Source organism: Dicentrarchus labrax, unplaced genomic scaffold (genome assembly GCF_905237075.1).
Source record: "Dicentrarchus labrax unplaced genomic scaffold, dlabrax2021, whole genome shotgun sequence".
NCBI lineage: Eukaryota > Metazoa > Chordata > Actinopteri > Moronidae > Dicentrarchus > Dicentrarchus labrax.
In genome coordinates, this window is record NW_026136710.1 from 25,020,096 (window position 1) to 25,045,639 (window position 25,544).

Genomic DNA, 25,544 nt, shown 5'->3' on the forward strand with positions numbered 1-25,544 from the left:
CAAAATCAGTCCATGAAAAAGGCAGGTTGGGCTGTGGACTTTCTGCTGAGTCCTTTTTTGGTCAGTTCATTCTCATAGCTTAGGAAAAGCTGGTTTGGACTCAAATGCAACACAGTACATGCAACAAGATGTTTTTGGCGATTTAATGAAAATAACTTACAAGCAGGTAGAGGCAGGCAAATAAATGGGTATAAAAGTGTTATTTGTCACCCCAATAACCGAAACTTGCAAATGCCTTAACTGAACACTCAAAAATTCCCTTTTCAGCTCTCCTTGTACAGCAGCAAAAATTAACATGCAAAAATGCTAACAACATATATTTAGATTTTATGTCTACATCAAGGAAACATTTGCAAAAAGTGGACAAATATGTTTTAATGAGTCCTATTAATAGGCCCTGATAATGCCCATCATTACAACAATCTGAACGGTAATCAACAATCTGAATGAACTGTAATGCTGCTGTATTTATAAAATCAAAACATCAGTGGTACAAACATATTTCATTAATTCTAATTCATTTCAGTTTTTTTCAACCATGTGTAATATCCATAGAGCCACATATATTTCAGTGTGAAAATACAATTTGACAAGAACTGAGGTACCAGTTTGAATACAAGGAATAAAAAATAAATGACATCTTGCTTATTAAATAAAATTTAAAAAAAATAGATAAAACAGAGAAACAAGAGAAGTGTTGAATTTTTGCTTTCAAATAATTCAGTCCCTCTTCCATTGTCCCACCATCTTGCCTTAACTGGTAGTGCAGTCTGGTAGCGCTGTTTAAGGCAAAATAGATATAAAACATGTAATATATCTAAAGGATCTACCCTGTAATTGATAGAAAATGCATGTTTCTATCAATATACAAAGTATGCACGTAGTTTTAGCAAGATTTGGCTGAGAAAGAACAGAACTTGGCGAGCGTGGTGCGAGGAGGTGTTTTGCTTCTATCTCTTATTGAACTTGACTCCCAGAGTTTCTCTCCCACAGTAACAGCAGCTGGCTGCCTGCTTGGGGCTCTAACTCCTACATGAGACAAAAAGAGATGTGAAAAAGTTTAAAATGCAGTACTAGTTAAAATGAAAGAAACTGACTGACTTTCTAAATAAATCATAGAGCAAGGCAAATGCATCACTCACTGGGCAACACATGACATTATCAACCTGATATTTTCAACTGACCAGCTAAATGTGATATTTACAGGATGAAATGAAAATTCTTTCCAAGCATTAATATTGCTAAACTTTCTGTAAACTGCTTAAGTTTACACAGTTGTAGCTTGAGTTTACACTGTCCACTCTGCCCCAAACTTCCCATTTTTGATAAGAATCCCAGCCTGAACACATCTACATGCCGCTAGCGCTACCTACTAGAAACAGGAAGTAAGCCTTATATGACAATCTCATTTATATGAAATTTCCTGGTGCAGGACACAACCACAACATGCCCCAACACGCAAATGTGTTATTTGTCTTTTGCTTGTAACTGTATTTAAAAATCCTCTCCACTCAAAATATGTTATGTCCGCTATAATGACAGACCTTAACTTTGCTTGTATCTGTGCAAAGTTTGTCACTAGAGAGGTGTTTTCACATTCCCCTATGTCTGTACACTCCCCTAAAATCTGAGATTCAGACATGGACAAGCTAGATTTGGTACATGACAAATTTGTATGTAGACCGGGCCCTGGAGCTTCCTTTCATGATCTATTAGGTAATAACAATGTGAACCCACTGTAACATCGCAGATATTATGTTTTGCAATCACTCATTGGGGCAGCTGTGGCTCAGAGGCAGAGCGGGTTGTTCCCTAATCGGAAGGTTGTGGGCTCAATCCCCGGTTCCTGGTGCCACATGTTGAAGTATCCTTGAGCAGCTCCCGATGCCGTGCATCATGTGAATGTGTATAAATGTTAGTTTTTGTTCGATGGACTTCGATGCCATCACTATGTGAAAGGGTGAATGTGGCATGTAGTGTAAAAGCGCTTTGAGTGGTCGGAAGACTAGAAAGGCGCTATACAAGTACAGGTCCATTTACCATTTACTAACTAGCGACCCGATCCCGGATAAGCAGATGAAGATGAGAGATGAGAATCACTAACCATTAACAGTATTTAATTAGTGGACGGAGCTTCTGGATCTGTGAAGTAAAGCTAATGTGGAAGAGTCTGTAACCTAAGTAACAAACTACAGTCAAAAATCAGTTACATTTTAAATGAGAAGAGGCCTATTTTGTCAGTCTAAGAGGAGTTCCTTGGTGTGTGTAAAAACACAGTTTGGGCAGACTTGAACTTGGATTTTAAATTGTACAACAATACCAAGAAACCAAGAAGAACCAGAGGAAATAAACATGCAGTTTGTTTTCTTGATAATGATTAAGTAAAGTTCCAGTTGACTTCCTACGGTTCTAGCTTCCCCACTAATGTTACTGGTGAATAAAAAAGTAATCATTTCATGTGTTTCCTCAGACTTGTCCACTGTCAAGCTGGTTTACCAATAACTGTCCCAGGGCTCCAGGTTCAATATGCAGCAATTAGTTTGTGGCACTTTGAATTTAAAAACGTGAATTAAAAGAACAATATTTAACTTAAATAAGGGCCTTGAAGAAAGGCACTGTCACAATGAAGTTTGATATTCTTTAAGGTTTAAAAATATGTGGACACTTGGGCCAAAAATATAAGAGTATCAGTAATGTGATAAATTACAGTTAATACTGAATGAGACAGACCTAAGTGAAATGCTAAGAATAGTTGTTGGAAGATGCTGGGCAACCCTCTTTTAATGAAAGGCTACATTCACTAATAGACAGCTTCTTACAAAATAACAGAAAACGACTATGAAAACACACAAGAAAAGCAGACATGTTGGACCTGCTTGGCAAAGTTATGAATATGTATTTAAACTATGTATTGGCATTTCTTATGTGTTTTCCTGTATTTCAGTTATGATTTACAGTAATTATTTCAGTTGTCAATTGTTGAATGTGTCCTCTTCTTCTGTCAGTTGTATCTTATATATTCACCGTGCTCTCACCTGTCCGTCCCTGCTGATCTGGACCCTCTTGTTGTCGTTCCATGGGTTGAGAATGTGTTGGGTAGAATGGAAGGGAAGACTCTCCTGGTGGATCCACTTTACACTGAAAACCCCTCCTAGTCCCATGAAGCCCCAGTCCTGGCAGCTCTCCCGACTAATGACTGATGTCATGTGAGCGTAGCCCTGTAAAAAGGCAAAATACATCAGTTTAGTTTTTTTCAAAGATCCACATTTATATTGCACTTTTACAGTAGGGTCGATATTCCGGCACATATGGTCTAAATTATGATCACAGATTACATACAGCATGATGCAGGTGTTGTGTTTTGTTACCTGGAAGTGTCCAGAGCCCTGAACAGAGAAGATGAGGACGATGAGGTTATTTTCCAGGAACGCCTTGGTGATTTTGGTCTCATTGCTTGGTGTGGTGGACCAGATACCTTTCTGCTGAGAAATTTCTATGTTCCTGATGTTGCTGCTCTTCATGATGAAGTACCGCACTGACGAAAAGACCAGCTGAGATAGCTGAGGCCTTGAGACCTGCCGAGTAAAAGGATAAAAATGAAAACATAGCTAAACTGACAAAAACATCCATTCATTGAAGATAGTAACATGTAACTAAAATAGTAAGTAAAAACAGCACATAAACTGCAACAGTTTTTACCAGGAATGTCTCAATATTTCTACAAACAAAAATGTATACATCTGAATACTTTATAAACACACATAGATTATATCCTAATATAGCAAAAGAGCAAAATAAATAATCAGGAGGATCAACAATGTTTGGGAGAATACCTTTCCTAAGGAGGAGGGACAGGGGCTATCCAAGTTCACAAAACAGGAAGAATGGCTGGAGCAGTGAGGGTCATCAGAGAGCTGATTAATAGGCATTGAGGGCTCATCTCTGCTGTGGGCTTTCATTTGAAGCTGGTCCGAGGCTGCTGTCCTACAAGACCTGAGGAGAAGGAGTGAAATATATGCAACATTTGAAACTGTATTTCACAGATTGAAAATGAATCTCATGGTTTGAAACTGAATTTAACTCATATTGCTCTCAACTTATTATAATTATATTATTTTAATTCAGGTGGAGTTAGAAATTCAGTTTCAAGAGGCACTCATCTGGAATACTCTAAACTAGAATAGGAGAGTGCCAATTCAGTCCAACTCCTTTAAACCCAGAAAGCCTTGCTGTTTAAACAAGCCCACAGTAAGGCTTTCTGGGTATGTCATGGCTAACCCTTCACAACTCATTAGCACTTTGTAGAGCACATGCTGGAATAAAGCCTTACTTGGGTCTGGTGACATGTAAACTGAGATCCGATCAGTTAGTGTTAGCTAACCAGTGATGCGCAAACCACTAGCTTTATGCATTATAGCACAATTGTCAGGAATGAGCACTGTGGTGCCTCTCTGTTTATCAGTTCTCACCCCATTGATGTGTACATGCAGCATGGCCACAGAGGCAGCATGGACTGGATTCTGCTTGTAGGAACTAATGACTACGAGAGGGGATTAAACTTATCGATGATGAACTGATTAGTCTGGATGTCCATGTTTTTTAAATCTGACTGCCGCAGCTACTCGAAGCGCGAGAAATAGTTAAATTCAAGAACTGTGGATTATTTTTCTAGTCAATGCAGAAGACAATGTAGACCTACACATGTAGTGTACTAATTTCTTAACATTCACTGTTAAAACTAGTCTGTCTGGGTTTTTAATAATGCAAATAACCTGTGACTTTCCCAATTTGTGTTTTTTAGTTTTTGTTGGGTAAAATGTATCTTTTGAAAATATTCAGCCTACATTACCAATTTCTTGTATTTTTTTTAATTAACACATAATAATAACAATAGTATTTGAAATGAGATTAAATGGGTTTAGGTTGTCTATTAGGGTTGATGTGAGCTTCTCTAGGTTTGCATGGTCAGATAACAAATTGAGCCAGTGGTTCATTGATAGTTTAGTTCCTTCTTTCAAGTTGAGTAGTATGGTTTTCTTGGTCATAAACTGTTTTTCTGTGTTCCAAATTATTATGCATATACTGTTTTTGTTCTTTTTCTTACTAAATAGTCAATATAATTGGCAGTCAATAGGATTTTTTATTCCTCAACAATTATATCGTAATCTGGATTCTATTAAACACAATTACCAATGATGACAATAGCATTTTTTGCAAAATAACTCAAAATGCAGTGTTCCAAATTATTATGCAAAACAGAGTTTCAAAACACTTAAGTTTCTAATGGATTAAAAACCGAAAACTGTTGTATTTTTTGCATTAGAGGGAATAATTTTTCTCAAATCAAAGCTATTTAAATTAAAAACATCTTTAAAGGTCAAGTTACATATTAACATAGGAGCCCTTCTTTGGTATAATAATATCTCTTAGTATTTCGTAAAATATCCAGTGGTTTCATACCTATTGAAAGATACTGCACTATTTCACGCTTTTCATCTGCAGAAAGATATTTTTCCCCTATATTGCATGAAACCTGTGACTTGCTTAATAATGTGGAACAACATCCTTAAGTAGTTTCCCATTAATTAGGCTCACCTGGCAAACTAATAAAGACAAACCTGTCTGAGATTGATGTTAGTGATCTAAACAGACATGTGAAGCAGCGCAATTGAAAACTTTCATTGAAAAACAAATATCTAATGTTTTTTCAACTGAAATCATATTTGCATAATATTTGGAACACAGTGTAGTTAATGCTATTAAGATGAAAGTTTGGAGATGTTGTGGGATTGTCAGGGAGGAGAGCTTGCCTAAGAGACGGAAGGAGGGAGAGAGGGGGATGCTGAGGCTGAGGATCTCAGTCAGCTCTCTCATGACCTCTGACCAAAACCGACCAACTGGTGTGCAGAGCCAGAATGCATGGAAGTGGTTGTCTATTGCAGTGGGACAGTGTGTAAAGGTGTTGCTGTCCGTGAAGCCCATATGATATATTTTGTGAGTGGTGACGTGCACTCTGTGCAGGACCTTTTATCTTTTAGTGTATGACATGGAAAATTTATTTTTGCATATAGTTGGTCAATTGATGTCTGATTGATGTATACTTAAGTCGGATGTCCATTTGTCTGCTGGTAATGAAATTGTAGTGTCATGGTGAGAGAAAGGTTTACAAATCTGTGAGAGTCATTTTTGGTTTGAAATAAACATAATTTGAGAAGTAAAGGAGGGGTGAAGTTGTGGAAGTTATGGACAAATTTTCTCCTTTAAGGTCTCTTTCAGTTGTATGTTCTGGTAGTGACAGTTGTGGGGTAAATTGTATGTTTGCTGGAGAAGGTCAAAGGTATTGAGAGAGCTGCCACGGAAAAGGTGCCCCAGGCTGGTTACTCCTCTCCGTTTCCATACAGGGAAGTTGATGGGTTCCTTATTTATCTTAAACATAGGGTTATACCAGAGTAGATGCGTAAGAGTAGATGGTGTTAGTCTGAGGTTAAGTATTTCATTTGCTTTCCACCAGGCAGTCAGAGTGGTATTTATTATAATAATAATAATAATAATAATAATTATACATTTTATTTATAGAGCACTTTTCTAGGAACTCAAAGACACTAAACTCATATTTATAGTGTTAAATTTGAAGCAGTTATGAGTGATCAATTTGTCTATAAATGCAATACGCAGAAGGGGGAGATCGAGTCTGATACATTGTTTGGGTTTTTGGAAGTTAATTTGATCCTGGTCCTTTTGCCTTTCCAGGAAAATGTATTTACTGCTGAATTCATAGAGGAAACCAGCCCAGAGGAGGATCAACAGGAGTCATGGCAAATAGATATTTATTATTTTATTTTCGATAGAAGTTGAATTTTTTACACTGGAAATGCGGTCAATTAAAGACATTGGGAGTGTATGCCATCTAACCAGGTTTTCTTTCATGCTGTGTAGTAAATGGATCAAATTTAGTTTTAATGGTCCTTTGGGTTTTTTGGGACATGGATTTTTGGGGGCCAAAGCCAAAGTGGTTTAAAGAGGTGAAAAGAAAGGTCCACCCTACCCTGTTTGACTCCTTTTCGACATCTAAAGTTAGAATTATGGCAGGCTGTTTAATCATGTCTGTTCTGGTTTTATATAGATGAATTACATGTGTTTTGTGAGGAATGTCTCCCTTTTGATAAAACCAGTCTGATCTGAGTGTATAAGTGATAAAATTACAGATTCCAGTCTTATTGCCAAAGCTTTGCTTATAATTCTTACATCGGTGTTGATTAAAGATATAAGGCAGTAGTTGGAGCAAGTGTGTAGGGTCCTTGTTGGGGTTAGGATGAGTGTAATTAAGGCAGTATTCATATGGTAAGAATTTTAAAACTACAGAGGATCAGAGGAGATCATATTGAAAAATAAAGGTGCCAGAAGTGACCAGAATTGTTTATGAAATTCTACTGGGTATCCGTCTAAACCTGGGGACTTGTTGTTGGGGATGAATTGTAGAGCCTTCTTCAGTTCGTCAAGGGTGAGTGTTTTCTCCAAATTCTCGGTTTGGGTTTTGTTGAGTTTTGGAAGGGAAACATTCCTCAGAAAAGTGTCAGCTTCTGTAGATGCGTCAGATTCTGTTAGATTGTCAGGGGTGTATAGTTTTGAGTAGTAATGTCTGAATGTTTAATTTATTGCAGTGTGGTCATGTAGGGTGTTGCTGGAGACATCTTCTATTGATGTTATGTTAGATTTTTCAGTTTGTTGTTTCGATTTCTTGGCCAGGAGTCTACCATTTTATTACCAAATTCAAAATTTTGTTGTCTGAGTCTAACAAGGTTATACTCTATTTTTTTGTTAAGAAGATTACTAAACTCATGTTTGGTTTTGAGTAGTTCTTTCTTTCTTTTTGATTCTGTCTGTAGCCATTTGAGAGGCTAGGGTGTCCAGTCTCTCCACCACCTGTTGTAGAAAATGTTCTCTTGCTGTTTCTTCTTTTTTGTTTGTTTGTGGAATATGCTATTATTTGACCTCTTTGGACTACTTTAGCTGTATCTCAGAGAGTGCCTGTGGTTATGTGAAGGGTGTTGTTGGTTTCTAGAAAGGATGCCCATTCCTTTTCAGTAAGATGTTAAAGCGCCATATAGGTGGGGGGTGTGGGTGGATTGGGTTGATAAAGATAATAATAGAGAAAGCAGGGATGTTAGTGTTGGGTCCGTAAATACCTGCTATTGTTATATTGTCTTTATCAATGTTACCATTGATGTTAATGAAACATCTGGATCTATTGTAGTTGAATATGGTGTGTTTTTGCTAATCAAAATGGAGGTCCCACATTTTTTGGAGTTATAGGTTGAGTAGTATGTCTGGTCAGTCCATCTGGACTGCATCCAAAACAGGACTTACATGTCTTGTTGTGGTGGGGGGAGATAAAAACAAAACAAAAACAAGAAAAAACAAACAGAAAAACAAAACACAGCAGCAAATGTTTCACATATGAGAACATTGACCATTGAACATTTATCGTTTTCTTGTAGGCTACTTTGTTTTCCTATTTACTTAATTCACATTATCTTTACAAAATACTTTAATCTGCCACTCTGGTATCTCTCTCTCTATATATATATATCTCTCTCTCTCTCTCACAACCACACACACACACACACACAATATTAGAGAGAAGAGCAAAAATATTTTTGGTTCATTATGAAACTGTCTATGTAATAAATGACAAACGCTGCCTGGTTTCTGAACCTTCTGTTAGTATGGACGATGAGACATCAAAACACAGCTGCAGGCAGACAATCAGAAACTGAACTGTTATTATCATGTAGCCTACTTCAGGGATATTAAATATGAATAACAAGGTTTCTTATGTTCCATGTAAATGCCATATCCAGAATATTCCTATTATTTTTTAAATTTTACAGAGTAGCGATAGAAAGCATTCTGACTGGAAACATCACAAAATTGCAGGGGATATGCACGGCCTAGTACAGGAGGACTCTGCAGCAGGGTGATTAAAACCGCCCAGAAGATCAGTGGTACTCAGCTACCCAGCATCAGTGATATTGGTGAGATGAGGTGTATGCGCAGAGTTCAAAGGATACTAAAAGACAGCACTCATCCCAGCCACAGCCTGTTCATCCAGAAGCTTCCACTGCCGGTAGTACCACCAGACTAAAAGACAGCTGTGAGAATGCTAAATTCTTCCTCAGCACGTCATGATACAAATGAGTAATTTATTTATTTTTATGAATCTTTAATGAGAGGACTCCCCAAAAGATGATAGCTATCATCAGCTGTGCCTCTCACTTTTACTGGTGTAATTTGTACAAAAATCTATAAGTATGCTATACACCAGTACAACTGACTGGATTCATTAAACTTCTGGGAAAAATCGCATGGATTATTTATCCAACATCTTTCCATCCCTGTCATCCCTGGCAACATCCTTCCATCCACAATACATTACACTGCATCGTAAATATTTTTGAGACTACTCAAATACTTGTCATTGGTGGGTCGTTGGGGGCTGTTCTTGGAGTTTTTCACAGAAGCATGGGGTCCCTCCTCTGATGACATGGGCCGAGGCCGCTGGCCAATCCCTGTGGGCTGCTGTAGGCCTGCCCTCTGCTCCTCTTCTGATAGCACCTGAGGGACATCAGTTTGGAAATGGTTCTCAATTTTCAAACGTGCTAATAATATGAGAGAAAATTACATGGCAGTTCGGCTTTGTAAAGAGCACAGAGGTCAGCATAACTGTTTAGTTCAAGATTTAAGCTTCAAGAAGCTTTATTTATCCCGAGGGAAATTACTGTGCAACAGTTTCAATACAAAGGTGGTAAAGTAAAGTACTACAGGGTTAGAGTAAAAATAAGCTAACATAAAATAAAATAAAATAAAATAGAATAAAATTAAATTAAAATAAAGGCTAACATAAATTAAATCAAACAATTAACTTAATGCAACAAAATGCAAACACTTAGAGGTAACATAAGTAGAAAAGAAGAAAACAAGTAACTGAATGTGACAAAGTGTAACAAAAATTGCAGTTAAACGTAGGTACAGTATATACAATATACAACAATACGCACCGTGCAGTTTAGCAGCATAAATTGAAATAAAATAAGTACAAACTAAGGAAGTGATAAAGAGCGATTGGATAAAGTGGTAACAGTGGTAAAAGTGATAAAAATTGTAGCAGCATTTGTTATCAGCATACATTAACTATGGTACAGTACAACAAAATAAAGTGATGAAGTGAAAATTGGGTAAAAAATGGTAAAGTGACATTTGCTCAGGGCACAGTGTCTCCACTGTCCCTTTCGCGACCGGAGGTAGATGAGTTATATAGTCTGATGGCCACAGGCGTTCTGTGTTACGCCGGGGGGGAATGAGTCTGTTGCTGAAGGTGCTTCTGCTCGAGGTTAGCACCTGGTGGAGAGGGTGAGCGTTGTTGTCCAGGATACTGTGCAGTTTACACAGCATCCTCCTCTCAGACACCACCACCAAAGAGTCCAGTTGGACCCCCAGGACGGAGCCAGCCTTCCTGGTGATCCTGTTGATCTTCTTGGCGTCTGCTGCCCTCAGCCTGCTGCCCCAGCACACAACAGCAAAGAAGATGGCACTGGCTACCACCGACTGGTAGAACATCCTCAGCATGATGTTACATACGTTGAATGACTCCTCAGGAAATAGAGTCAACTCTGGCCCTTCTTGTAAACAGCCTCAGTGTTCTTGGCCCAGTCCAGTTTGTTATCCAGGTGTACTACAATGGCAGAATCGTCCACAAACTTCTGCAGGTGGCAGGACTCAGAGAGGAACTGAAAGTCCGAGGTGTACAGGGTGAACAGAAAGGGGGAAAGAACAGTTCCCTGTGGAGCCCCAGTGCTGCTGACCACAGTGTCAGACACACCGTCCTGCAGTCTGACATACTGTGGATTATGGTGGATTACGGACTATTTGACGGGTCCAGTGATGAGCTGACCAGGGGCCGAAGAATTGACAGGACCAGCCTCTCCAGGGACTTCATCAGGTGAGATGTCAGCGCCACCGGTCTGTAGTCGTTGAAGGAGCTGGGACACGCCTTCTTTGGTACTGGTACCAGGCAGGATGTCTTCCACATCACAGGGACCCTTTCCAGACGGGTTAGTTATGGTTTGGACCAACTGTTTGGTTCTTGTCTTGAGTTTTGGGTCATGATTCAGATGTATTCTCAGTTAGAAATAGCTAGAAAGAACTGCCAGAAACATGACTACACCATTTAGATCAGTGTGATTTTGGAATATGGACCAATATTTCCATTTGTTACTGAATTTCTCCAAAAACACATCCTGTTCTTGCATTGCATACATTTTACACATGACTGAAGGATTTCTAGAGCAATGCTGCACCCGGCAACCTACAACACTGCAGGACAGCAGAATTAAACACACGATGCAGCTATCATGGCGGGTGCTATTCCAAATTTGGATTCAAGGATGTTGTCGATAACATTAGTAAGAAAAGAACATTGGTCAACATCAAACTCTGTTTACACAGAAAGGTAAGTGAATGTCTTATTAGCTAACCTATTAGCTGATCAAACGTTAGAAAGCTAATGTTAAGTTTGAGTTATGTTAGACTTGGCTTTTAATCGATTAGAATTTTATTGAGAAGCCATATCATTATAATAATAATATAAAAGGCAATAAAGGACTGAGTCAGGGCCATATAACTGTACAGGCACATTAGCTAACACAGCTAACAGTGCCTGTTACCGATGTAACGTAATGTTCACATTTCTTGTCATGACATGCTATTGTAGCCCTTTCTCTGCTGTTTATCTTTAATAAACTATTCATTTGAATCAAATGTCTGCTCAGTTACACTCACTTTGCTGCCACTGTTGTAAGCTTACAATGCATCATAGTCACTAACGTATTAGTTAACAATCTGAAATAGCCAATGTTTCAGTGTGACAAGCAGGTCAATTTAACGGTTTATGGATTCTGTTTGTTGTTTAAATTGTTTAGTTTTTTGCCATCAGCATATGAATTTGTGTGTGAATGGATGAATGAATGTGACAAGTGTTGTAAGGCACTATGAGTGGTTGGTAGAACTAAAAAACCCTGTATAATGTTATATATAATATATAACTCCATTTATTAAGTTCACGCTAGCTATAGTAGCAGGAGGGCTGTGAGTATCATTGTCTGGAGCTGGTGTGCTGGCTGGAAACATCTTGTTCCCTCTCCATGTAGCTGCACAGCAGCCACTTTAGCACCAGTTTTACGTTACATTACTTGCGTTGTTCACACTATATCATGGTATTTGTCATTGTATTGGATTTCTGCCCAATTGCTTACCTCACCTTTATAACTTAAAGAAAGAAAAGAAAATATGACATACAGAAACCAGGGTGCGGATGATGGCCTCATCTTGTTGAGACCAGGGCTTTGAAGGACAACGGATCCTTTTGATGAACAAATTTTGCCACTTCTGCCTCAGTTCAAACACCAGTCCTGCAGCCTGACAATAAAAAGAAACATAAACAACATGAGATAAAAGTGCATGTAAGTAAAAAAAGATTTAATACGTATATCAAGGACATAGATAAGTAAAAGTTTTGTTCATTTAACAAAAATATTAAAAATATAAGTGAGTCTTGACAAAGTTTGATTGTACTGATTTGTAAGGTCTTCTTAAGTTGAGAGGTAAACTATTATAGGGACAAACACAGCCTTAAGTCTTAAAGCTGATTCACAGTTGTATGTTAGCTCTACGTCGAGCTTACACAAGTTACCTTCGGGGACTTCCTGTTATGAAGCGCACCTGACAGGTCACAGAAACTCGGCTCTCGCTAACTTCTTGAAAAAACACTTGAAACTCGACTGAGGCTCGGACAATTTTGGGTCAACAACCAGCTAAGAGGCCGCAAAATAGCACGACTAACATCGCCGTCGACAAGGCTAGCAATAATGCTAATGAGGGCGAAGGCAAAGATAACGGCAGCTTGCCGTCCAACAGTGTTATACTGGACTGGGGGAGAGAGTTTAATGATGTACTGTTAAGTGGCCGATGTGTTTCTTTTTTCTTTTTTTTCCTTTTTTTTTAAACAGCTTTATTTATCATTTATTTCCAAAACATACATAGTAGCAGTGCAGTAATGATAGAAACAATAGAGTAAACATTATAATAACAATAATTGAAAAACAAATAAATGATACAGAAAATAAATAAATAAATAAATAAAAAGAAATAAAAATAATAATTAAAGCTGCAAGCAGCGTTGAGCGGGACCTCGCACTCCACGCAACTCGGGGCGTGCTGCAGCCGCGTCGCGTGCCATTGTTACACATGCGGACCACAACATGAAATTTCACGTAAATCAGCTCAAAATTGCCACGCAGCGCTTACTTCCTGTTGCCGGTAGGTGGCGCTATCACTACGTCTTAATATTGTCATGTAGACAAGTTCAGGGCGAGACTGTTGTAACACATGTGAAGTTTCATTGAGATTGGATCACGTACGCTGAAGTTATGAGGACGTATTCAGGGCAAGACTGTTACAGAATATATGAAGTTTACTGGAGATTGGACATTGCACACTGACGTTATGAGTGCTATTTTATGGCGAATCGGCTGAATTTGACAAGTCGTGACTGGCAAGGTCATTTCATGTAACTCAGCTCAAAATCGCCACGCAGCACTTACTTCCTATTGCCAGTAGGTGGCGCTATCACTATGTCTGAATATTGTCATGTACACGTGTTCAGGGCGGGACTGTTATCAAGCATTTGAAGTGTGGAGCCGATTGGACAATGTACACTCAAGTTATAGCGAATTCATGTTTTGTGGCGGTCCATCAAAATTTCCCGCCACCCCACAGACACGCCCCCTCACCACAGTCAACACATATCATCAACAATGTGTTTTGCATTTTATGAGTAAATTTTAGCTGGATCTGATCATCCTGCGAGGAGTAGAACATGAAAGTATAAAACGTGATACTTCCTGTTACCAGTATGTGGAGCTATCACTATGTCTGAATATTGTCATGTAGATGTGTTCAGGGTGGGACTGTTATCAAACACATGAAGTTTCATTGAGATTGGATCATGTACGCTGAAGTTATGAGGACGTGTTCAGGGAGGGACTGTACACTGAAGATATGATCTGTTTGATGGCCAATCGGTGGAATTCGACACGTTGTCACGGGCACACGGTTAAACATACATCACAAATAGCACAACTTTTGATAACCAATGTGTGTAGATTGAAGTGATCGAATTTGAAGTCAACCTGATAAAATCTGTAGGAGGAGTTAGTTAAAACAGAAGCCCTTAAATGCCGGAAATAGTATCACAGTTTGACATTCGATTCAACCTTGCCAACTTTGAGGGAACGCCACGGACACGCCCTTTAAAGTACAGTCACAAATAGCACAACTTTTAATCAGCACCATTTTTTGACTGTACTGACCAATTTTGAAGCAGATCTGATAAATTCTCTAGGAGGAGTTAGTTTAAATACAACGCAAAAAAACGCTGAAAATCATTGCAAAATGCCGGAAATGGTATCACAGTCTGACATTTGATTCAAACTGGCTGACTTTGATGGCATGCCACGGACACGCCCTTTAATGTACATGCACAAATAGCACAACTTTTAATCAGCACCATTTTTTGACTGTACTGACCAATTTTCAAGTAGATCCGATAAATTCCCTAGGAGGAGTTTGTTCAAATACAAGGCGAAAAATTCACCGAAAATGCGCACGGAATTCACTATGGCCAACTTTGAGGGCACGCCACGGACACGCCCTTCAACGTACATGCACAAATAGCACAACTTTTAATCAGAACCATTTTTTGACTGTACTCACAAATTTTGAAGCAGATCCGACGAATTCCCTAGGAGGAGGAGTTCAAATACAACGCGAAAAGTTCCCCCGAAAGTGAAAATGAAAATCAAAATGGCCGACTTCCTGTGGGGTTTCGGGTATGGGTCCAAGAGGCTTTTTTGTACGTCCCGGCATGTTACACGTGCCTACTGAGTTTCGTACATATCGGTGAAACATGGCGCCGGGGCTGCTGTTTTTTTATCCTGTAGGGGGCGCTACAAACACGACAAACACAATGTTTGGTATGTAAGCTTCAGGCACCACTCTACACGTGCCCTGTGAATTTCATATTCATAACTATTACGGTCTCCGTAACTAGGTGGCGCTAGTATCATAAAAAATGCGTTTATGCTAATAACTTCTGCATAGTTTGTCGCACATTCAAAAACTTATATCCACGCGTTCGGTTAATGGAGATGAATCTCCCCATATATATATATACCGCCCACTTCCGCCTATAATTTTTTTTCGTTAGAGCGCGAAATGTCCTTAAACTACTTTTTCATGTTCCTCCTACACGTTTTGTCCGATTGGCACAACATTTTTCACCTAGCACCTGGGGTCCGCCCTGGCAAAAAGAGTAATTTGAACATTTTTGAAATTTCAAAAAATAAGAATGCTATAAAATTCTAACTTCCTGTAGATTTTTCGTCAAAAAAGGAAGTGGACCATTTCTCCACATTGGTATGTCTGATTGACACCAAACTTGGGTACATAGTTCCACATGTCTTCCTTAAGCATCGTGCACAATTTCAGGCCATCGCCACAAGGTGGCGCTCTTTAAAATGTAGAAGTTTTTATCTCTACAACGGTATGTGTGATTAAGATGAAACTAGGTACGATGCTTCCCCATGGCTCCCTGAGGCTCGCTAAAAAATGTGTCAACAATCCGCCACTAGGTGGCGCTCTGGTGGCATGGTAAATCACTGTGAATTGGGAATTTATCAGATCTGCTTCAAAATTGGTCAGTCCAGTCAAAAAATGGTGCTGATTAAAAGTTGTGCTATTTGAGACTGTACGCACGTCTGTGGCGTGAGGTCAAAGTTGGCCACTTTGAATTCTGTTGTCATACAAACTGATTGAAAAGTTGAGCTGTGACTGTACATTAAACTGCGTGCCAGTGACAACTTGTCCATTTCAGCAGATTCGCCATAAAATAGTGCTCATAACTTCAGTGTGCAGTGTCCAATCTCCAATACACTTAATATATTCTCAAACAGTTTTGTCCTGAACAAGTCCTCATAACTTCAGTATACGTGGTCCAGTCTCAATGAAACTTCACGTGTTTGATAACACTCTCGCCTTGAACATGTCTACATGACAACATTCAGACATAGTGATAGCGCCACATACTGGCAACAGGAAGTAAGCGCTGCATGGCGATTTTGAGCTGATTTACGTGAGATTTTCATGTCGTGGTCCGCACGTGTTACGACGGCACATGACGCGGCCGCAGCACGCCCCGAGTTGCGTTGAGTGCGAGGTCCCGCTCAACGCTGCTTGCAGCTTTAATTATTTTTAGCCCCTTTCGACTGCATTTTCCCCCCCTGAACATATACGAAAACTCAATTTTACTTGGCAAAGTTGTCAGGCCTGGTGAAAAATTTGATATTCTATGTGTCTTTTTCGGGTCGGCCACTAGGTGGCGCTACTATTTAGGAAAGTATTTTCACTTTTTGGTTACTTAATAACTTTTGCATCTTTTGTCGCACATTCAAAAAACTTATATCCACGCGTTCGGTGAATGGAGCTGAATTTCTCCATATAGGCCCCGCCCACTTCCGCCTATAATTTTTTTTCGTTAGAGCGCAAAATGTCCTTAAAGTACTTTTTCGTTGTCCTGCTACACGCTTTCTCCGATTCGCACAAAATTTTTCACCTAGCACCTGGGGATGGCCCTGGCAAAAAAAGTAATTTGAACCTTTTTGAAATTTCAAAAAATAAGCGCGCTATAAAATTAAGACTTCCTGTAGATTTTTCTTCAAAAAAGGAAGAGGACCATTTCTTAACATTGGTATGTCCGATTGACATCAAACTTGGGTCCATAGTTCCTCATGTCCTCCTAGGCACCGTGCATATTTTCAGACCATCACCACTAGGTGGCGCTCTTTAAAATGAAGAAGTTTACATCTCTGCAATGGCACGTGTGATTAAAATGAAACTTGGTATGATGCTTGCCCATGGCTCACCTAAAAAGGAAAAAAAATCAGGCCACTGGGTGGTGCTCTGGTGGCAGGATAAATCACTGTGCGGAGACCGTAATAGTTATGAATATGAAATTCACAGGGCACGTGTAGATTAGTGCCTGAAACTCACATACCAAAAATCGTGTTTGTCATGTGTGTAGCGCCCCCTACAGGATAAAAAAACAGCAGCCCCGGCGCCATGTTTCACCGATATGTACGAAATTCGGTAGGCATGTGTAACATGCCGGGACGTACAAAAAAGCCTCTTGGACCCATACCCGAAACCCCACAGGAAGTCGGCCATTTTGATTTTCATCTTCACTTTCGGTGAACTTTTTGCGTTGTATTTGAACGAACTCCTCCTAGGGAATTTATCGGAACTGCTTCAAAATTTGTGAGTACAGTCAAAAAATGGTTCTGATTAAAAGTTGTACTATTTGTGCATGTACGTTGAAGGGCGTGTCCGTGGCGTGCCCTCAAAGTTGGCCATAGTGAATTCCGTGCGCATTTTCGGTGAATTTTTGTGTTCTATTTGAACGAACTCCTCCTAGGGAGTTTATCGGATCTACTTGAAATTGGTCAGTACAGTCAAAAAATGGTGCTGATTAAAAGTTGTGCTATTTGTGCATGTACATTAAAGGGCGTGTCCGAGGTGTGGCATCAAAGTCAGCCATTTTGAGTTTTTTGCTCATTTTCTGTGATTTTTCGTGTTGTATTTGAGCGAACTCCTCCAAGGGAATTTATCAGATCTGCTTCAAAATTGGTCAGTACAGTCAAAAAATGGTGCTGATTAAAAGTTGTGCTATTTGTGCTTGTACGTTGAAGGGCGTGTCCGTGGAGTGCCGTTAAATTTGGCCACTTTGAATTCTGTGGTCATACAAACTGAAAAGTTGAGCTATTTATGACTGTACAGCAAACTGCGTGACAACTTGTCGATTTCAGCAGATTTGCCATAAAATAGTACTCATAACTTCAGTGTGCAATGTCCAATCTCCAAAAAACTTCATATATTCTGTAACAGTCTCACCCTGAACACGTCCTCATAACTTCAGCGTACATGGTCCAATCTCAATGAAACTTCACGTGTGTTACAACAGTCTCGCGCTGAACTTGTCTACATGACAATATTCAGACATAGTGATAGTGCCACCTTCTGGCAACAGGAGGTAAGCACTGTGTGACGATTTTGAGCTGATTTATGTGACATTTTCATGTTTTGGTGTGTAACGATGGCACACAACGCGGGGTCCCGCCCAACGCTGCTTGCAGCTTTAATTATTATTATTATTATTATTATCCCCTTGTTTGTTTCTATTTAATATACTTAATGTTATGTGTGATTTTTTAAAAATGTATTTATTTATTTTAGGTATTTTTTTTACCCACTTATTTATTTTCCTCCGAAAGGACTGTTTGTTATGAGAGGGAGGGAAGGGATTTTACGACTGTTATTGTGTGTTCAATGTGTATTGTTGACCAAAAACTCAATAAAGTTTTGAAAAACACAAAAAAAACACAACACAAGTATGAGCATTTATACTTGTGCACTCGTGTGTCTGTTCTGCAGACAACATTGCCATAACACTAGCTGGTGATGAAACTGAAACTCTCCCTCTCTCTCCTCAATCTGATTTCAGCATTTTGTTCTTTCCCCCCACCACCCATGAAACAAAAGGACAAAGGAATACAAAGGGACAGACAAGAGCATGTCATGCAGCTAGGCAGCGTCCCATGTGTGCCTGTTTGTCTACTGTGTTGTGAGGACATGTTTGAAGGGGGATTCTCAAACAGCCTTACCAACTCATCTAGGTTTTACATGAGTTGCTTCATAGTCAGGCTTTAGTCAATGCTTAGCAAGCTTGAAGTACCGGAAGAGGTTTGTCTACACTATTAGCATAGGAGCAGGGAAGGAATGAGCACGATAGCCAGAGTGGGGCAAGCGGGCAACGGAGCCAGGTTCAGCAGCCTCCCAGTGACCATGGCCAGGACCAAACAAAGCCTCCTGCACAATCGGAGGCCAGGCGATTGATGTGATGAGATTATAGTGCATGGCATAAGGCACTTGAACACTGGCTATAGCAGCTAGCACCCTTGAACCCATTATTCAGATATTACCAGATTTGAAATCCTGTTCAAACAATTACTTATGTGGAAAATCACATTAAAATTCATTAACAAGGATTTAAAAGGTTAAACGGTTGAAAGGTCAGCAATGTTCTCTAACCTCTCTGTCCAATTGGAAAACGAGCCAGTCATCAATCCTCATCCCAGCCAGGTCCTCTGTTTCACTGTCACTGATGTCATCCAGTAGACTGTCTGAAGGAAAGAACATGAAGACAAAGACTGAAAATCCACAGGCAGTCTCTTACAAAACAATCACCAGGAAAGAGTTTTGTAAAACACCATTAAATCATGAAAAGCATGACTCCCAGAACCAAAATCAATATCAAGCATGCATTAAAATCAGGAAAGCCAAAGAATAGGGCAAAAAGGGAGGTGCTACCCGCTTTCCCTGTTAGCCCAACCAAATCTGAGACAACATGTCTGGGTAGACAGCTGCATCAAGCAAAGAAACCAGTCCAACAAGCGAGGGGTGAAACAGCGCCTTCCTCCCCCAGTAGCGTGCCAAGCTCCAACAAAGTGACGTGCAGAGTGAAGCTCTGTGTCACCTACGAGGGATCAGCGATGGAACCCATCTGGGTGCTTGAGGATCTCCTCAAGAACATTTCAGATAACAGGCAGGCAGAGGACCACCCACCTAGAGCCGAAGGGTCTGTCCTAGGTTTCTGCCTCTTAAAAAGGCAGTTTTTCCTTGCCCCCGTCCCCAAGGGCTCATGGTGGTACTGTTGGGTCTCTGTAAATAATGTTATAAGGAGTTCGGTCTAGACCTGCTCTATTTGAAAAGTGTCCTGAGATAACTTCTTATATGAATTGGCACTATACAAATAAAATTGAATTGAATAACATGACTAATGATGTTTCTCACCATAATGACTTCCTGCATGAAGAGAAAAGTAAGGACTGTCAGGCCCCTGGAGGATGGAGCATATGTGCCTGACTGACCACAGGCGAATTTAAGAATACACTGGTAAAAGTGTTGAGACCTTTGATTACTATCTTTGTAATGTTTAATACTTTAAGATGTTTTATAATCCCTAACACTAAAGCTCTAATTATCACTGTGGTTAAATCTTTGCTAGTATGTGCAAATTCAGGCAAAAATCTCCACATCTTTAGAATAGATCAGACTGTTTAAGATGAGGATGAAGTGTAATCAGATTTTTTCTTATTTATATTCCTTATTTTTCCTATCTTTGTAAAAATCACTCATGATTATGTCACATTGGTTAATCATTCACAACCAAAATGACTGCTAATGATTGAAAACTCTTGATTGATTTTTTCCTTCCATGGATGTTTTGACTGTTTGTTTAGTTCTTAAAAAATGTTTTGTGAACATTAAAATGCTCAAAGGGAACAATGTAATGGCAATTTTTAAGAACCTATACAACCCTTTGACCTGGTCATTGTAAAACCATACACAACTGTTGAAGAGGCTATTATATGCATATAACCTTTAGCCCTGTTTCTAACTACACTCTATGTCCAAGTATACAGCAGGATGTTGAGACTTCACTAAGAAGCCAAGGACATGATCATCTCACCACACTGTCTGTTTACTGTCCCAGAACTCAGGAATGTTCAACTGTGTTAGAGTGACGCTCCAATAGGGATAAAACCATACTGCTTCTTCCAATCTAGTTAATTAGTTTACTGCCATCTGGTCCTTGTATAACCAAAGCAGTAAGAACTGTGTCCATATTCTTCGCACAAAGTCAAACATGTTTTCAGTGGGTGCTGGACTCCACCAAAATTGCCCCTTGTCTCCGACCCTGTTTGTGATATTCATGGACAGGATGGCAAATGGTAAAATAAAAACACTACCGCCACATTCACCCTTTCACACAGTCGAGCAGAAACTACCTCCTTCATACACATTCACACAATTCTGGGTTCAGTATCTTGCTCAAGGGTACCTCAACACGTGGCGGGAGGAGTCGGGGATCAAACCAACAACCTTCCGATTAGTGGACGACCTACTCTGCCTCTGAGCCACAGCCGCCCCCGGATCTGAAGGTACAGCCAGGGCAAGGAGAGTGTCTGGTTTGTGTCTCTGCTTTTTGCATTTGACGTGGCCCTGTTGGCTTGACTCCTGGGCAGTCTGTAGCCAAGTGTGAAGGGAATGGGATGAGAGTCAGCACCTCCAAGTCTGAGGCCATAATTCTCTGCCAAAAAATTGTGGACTGCTGACCCCCAGGTTGCAAGGGAGTTGCTGCCCCAATTGAAGGAGTTTAAGTTTCTCTGGATCCTTGTTCATGAGTGATGGAGTATGAGAAGTTTGAGATGGATATGCAGTTTGGTGCGGCATCAGCAGTATGCGGACGTTTGTTGTATCGGACCATTGTGGTGAAAAGGGAGCTGGGCCAGAAGGCAAAGCTCTCAGTTTACCAGTCAGTCAGGGTTGGAACCCTGGCCTGACTGACTAGGTTGAAACCCTAGGTGAGGCCATGAGCTTTGGGTAGTGATACAAGCGGCTGAAATTAGTTTATTCTAGGGTGCCTGGGCTTAGAGATAGGGGATAGGAGCTTGGACATTCAGAGCTTAAAGCCACTGCTCCTTTGCATTGAAACGAGCCAGCGGAGGTAGTTCGGGCACTTTATAAGGGTGCCTCCTGGGTGCCTTCTTTTTTCGGACACAGACAACTTGAAGGAGACCCCCTGGGTAGACCCAGAACTTGCTGGGGGATTACATATATCCCATCTGACCTGGGAACGCCTTGGGATCACCATGGAGGAGCTGGAAAACGTTTCTGGGGAGAGGGATGTCTGGAATACCCTACTTAACCTGCTGCCACCCCAACTTGACCCTGGATAAGTGGAAGAAAATGGACTGATGGATGGAATTTGACAAACACATGCAGTTATTTACCAGTAGCTGTCTGTACAGCAGGTTCCTGCAGAGCTGAGCTGGGTAGTTTGGCACAACCTCCAAATATGGCCACAGTGATGGGAGTCACCATGGAGCAACAGCGGACACTTGCCATTCTGTGGCCACGGCTCATCTCATCGTAGATCAACCAGTCCGTGGGATGGGCATGAGCCAATTTGACTGTAGTATTCTAAACAGCAAAAACACACAGTCATGCAACTAAAACCCATTTCATTTGCACTGCTTCTGTCTTACAATTTGTAAATAAATGGTGATACAAAATAAATAAGGAAAGTGTCTTTCTGATACTATTAGTGTCACATAAAAAAGCCTTCCAGCAGTTAAATGGGCTTTTAATAGTTTTTCTATTATAAAACAACTGAAGCAAGAGCTTGGTTTCATTAAACCTATTGTTTTAATACCTGGCCTGTGTTTGTTTTAACAACCCGGCTATTTTCTGCAAACTGTCTATTATTTCAGTATGCTTGAGAAAGTGGTTGGTGGTTTGTATATGAGCCACTGAGAAAACACACTTCATCCAATATGAATAAAAGTAAAAAAAATATGCACCAAACAATGATTACCGTAATTTTCGGACTATAAGCCGCGCCTGAATATAAGCCGCAGCAGCTAAATTGAATGATGTGTACATATATAAGCCGCACTGGACTATAAGCCGGAGGTGTTTTAATGTTTAATTACAATTTGTAAGGGTTCGTGTACAGAGGGGATTGTCGGGAAAGAGATGGCTGCTTGAGGAAGCTCCCATTTATTAACATTTCAACAAACAAGTTGCATATTTGCATAACGTATTCAAGTGTTACCATTTAGTGCAATAGTAGCTACAGAACATATACTGTGCTGTGTAAACTGTACTGTATCACATAGCGTTTCAGACACCCAACCTTTCAACTTTCAAACTTAAACGGTGCGCTCCCAGCGCACATACTGACAGTGATCTACAGCAGTGGTTTTCAACCAGTGGTCCTTGAGGGAGTGCTAGGGGTTCCCCAGCAAAATTAGTTAATAGCGTCACAATCATTTAACCACTTAACTTTGGCTATTTTTGAAAAACCTTGAAAAAGTGTGCACATCTTTGAATATTTATCTACATTATAGCCTACAGTAGTACCATAACAAAAAACAAAGCTTACAGCGCTTGACGAGGCAATATCAATGGCTAAATTAAATGTGTTTTTTTAAAAGTGCAAAATAAAGTGCCTGTAACACGACAGTAAGCGCGTAAGCCTAAAGTTGCAGCAACACGACTGCTTTAAATATACGGTAATCAGCCTACCAGAAGTCATTAATCCTCGTCTTCATCTTTTAGGCTAAGGTGCAGTACACGGCTGTAACCAGAAAAGTCAAGTCATTAATCCGCATCTCCGTCTTCTTCCTGCGTACTAAAACCACCAAAGTCCTCATCTTCAGTGTCGGAAACGAACAGGCTCAGGGTGGCTTCGTCAGCCACTCTCCTCTCTCCTTCGTTGTCGCTCTCAAAACCAACGAACTCCTCTTCGTCACTGTCGGAATCGAACAGCCTCTGAAGGGCCTCAGCTGTGGCGGCGTCCTCCTCTTCATCACGCAGCAGTCCAGCCTTTCGGAACCCGTTAATGATCGTGGATGATTTGACACTCCTCCACGCTATCAGGATCCACTCGCAAACTTGAGCGAAAGTTGCTTTTCGCATGCAACCAGTTTTGGTGAATGATTTATCGCCGCTAGTCATCCACGCCTCCCACTGAACGCGTAGTGCCACTTTGAACGCACGATTGACACTGATGTCGAGTGGCTGCAGATGCTTCGTTGTGCCCCCAGGAATCACAGCTGGAATCGAGTTTGTGCTCTTGATGGCTGCTTTCACATAATCTGTTATATGGGCCCTCATGCTGTCCAAAACGAGCAAAGCTTTTTTTTGGCGAAAGAATCCTCCAGGGCACTTGACGTAGCACTCATTCAGCCACTCATTCATTACGCTTTCCATCATCCACCCTTTCTTGTTGACTTTAAAGGAGATGCCGTTCGGGATCTTTTCTTTTGGCATTGTAATCCGCTTAAAAATCACCATTGGCGGAAGCTTTAATCCAGATGCTGTGCAGCCAAGAACACAAGTGAAATTCGTTCTCTCGTGGCCAGTGGTTCTCAAAGTGATGGACGATTCACCTTTCTTGTTAACAGTCCTAGTGAGAGGCAGGTCAAATGTCAAAGGCACTTCATCCATATTTATGATCTGGTCCGGTCCGATGGAATATTCCTCTATCTTTCTTTGTGTGAATTCGCCGAAGTTTGTTATTTTTTTCCTGGTAGTCGGGAGGGAGTTGCTGACACACAGTCGTCCGCGCCCTGATTGACAGTCCCTTTCGTCTCATAAATCTGAAACACCAGGATGGTCCACCTCTAAAATTTTCAATTTTCATTTCGGTGGCGATTGTTTTAGCTTTCAGTCGGATCTGCACGGTGGAAACACCTCGGCCGTCTGCTCTCTGTGTGTTCACCCAATCTTCAAGAAAGTCTTCAAGTTCGGGCCATCTGCTTTTATTACCTCTGAAAGCTTTTTTTGACTTTTTGCATTGACAGTTCTTCCCGCTGGCGTCTCCAACGTCTCACCATTGACTCATTGATGCTAAGGCTACGTGCAGCAGCTCTATTTTCTTCTTTTACAGCCAGATTGACTGCCTTTAACTTAAAAGCTGCATCATATGCATTTCTACGTTTGTTTTCCATAATGAGGGTTTGTGCATGAAAACTTCCTTTGCACAAACTGTCTTGCTCTCGTTCTGTCTCTCGTACCACTCTCGGTTCCACTTTTACTTTTGCGCGCTACCCGTCTCACTCTTTTCCGGCCTCCAGCTTTTCCTGCTGGAGCCCGCCGCTTGAAGGTGGGGGGCGCGGACCGGTCATAGAGCCCATAGAGTTAAAGTTGGTGGACTGTAACCTGTAAAATCCATAGATTTAGGAGGTCCCCTAGTGGCCGTTAGCTGTAAAAATCCATAGATTAGCCGCACCGTTATATAAGCCGCAGGGTTGAAAAATGGGAAAAATGGGGAAAAAGGCGCAGCTTATAGTCCGAAAATTATGGTACATGTGGTTGAAATTAATGTTGCTGATCTGATTGCTAGACCCATCCGACTTGGACAAACATATGTGTAACTACATTTTTCAAGAAGCTGAATAGAAATAGGGCGGCTGTGGCTCAGAGGCAGAGCGGGTCGTCCACTAATCGAAAGGTTGTTGGTTTGATCCCAGGCTCCTCCCGCCACATGTCGCAGTATCCCTGAGCAAGATACTGAACCCCAAATTGCTCCCGATGCCGTGCATCAGTGTGTTAATGTGTATGAATGAGTTAGTTTCTGTTTGATGGACTTTGCCGTCGCTGAGTGAATGTGTGTGAAAGGGTGAATGTGGCACGTAGTGTAAAAGCGTTTTGAGTGGTCGGAAGACTAGAAAGGCGCTATACAGGTCCATTTACCAAGTAACAAATATGCTGAATTTGATATATTTGTTTTATTTCTTAATGTACAG

General features: G+C 40.6%; 1 protein-coding gene across 9 annotated transcripts in view; it reads right to left on the reverse strand.

Annotated features, from left to right (window-relative positions):
- Window positions 1-129: 129 nt before the first annotated feature.
- The window catches only part of LOC127370301 (3'-5' RNA helicase YTHDC2), a 47,693-nt gene continuing 22,278 nt past the window's right edge, over window positions 130-25,544 (reverse strand). For 7 of the 9 annotated variants that reach the window (XM_051412252.1, XM_051412251.1, XM_051412256.1 and 4 more), the window contains exons 24-31: window positions 22,023-22,212; window positions 19,258-19,349; window positions 12,355-12,474; window positions 9,473-9,615; window positions 3,834-3,993; window positions 3,369-3,575; window positions 3,036-3,218; window positions 130-1,029 (exon numbers count right to left, since the gene is read on the reverse strand). In XM_051412252.1, the coding sequence (XP_051268212.1) occupies window positions 958-1,029; window positions 3,036-3,218; window positions 3,369-3,575; window positions 3,834-3,993; window positions 9,473-9,615; window positions 12,355-12,474; window positions 19,258-19,349; window positions 22,023-22,212 (1,167 nt within the window). In that variant the 3' untranslated portion in view covers window positions 130-957. Of the gene's footprint in view, window positions 1,030-3,035; window positions 3,219-3,368; window positions 3,576-3,833; window positions 3,994-9,472; window positions 9,616-9,726; window positions 11,148-12,354; window positions 12,475-19,257; window positions 19,350-22,022; window positions 22,213-25,544 lie in introns of those variants that run through there. The other 2 variants (XM_051412257.1, XM_051412258.1) reach the window with 2 other exon arrangements.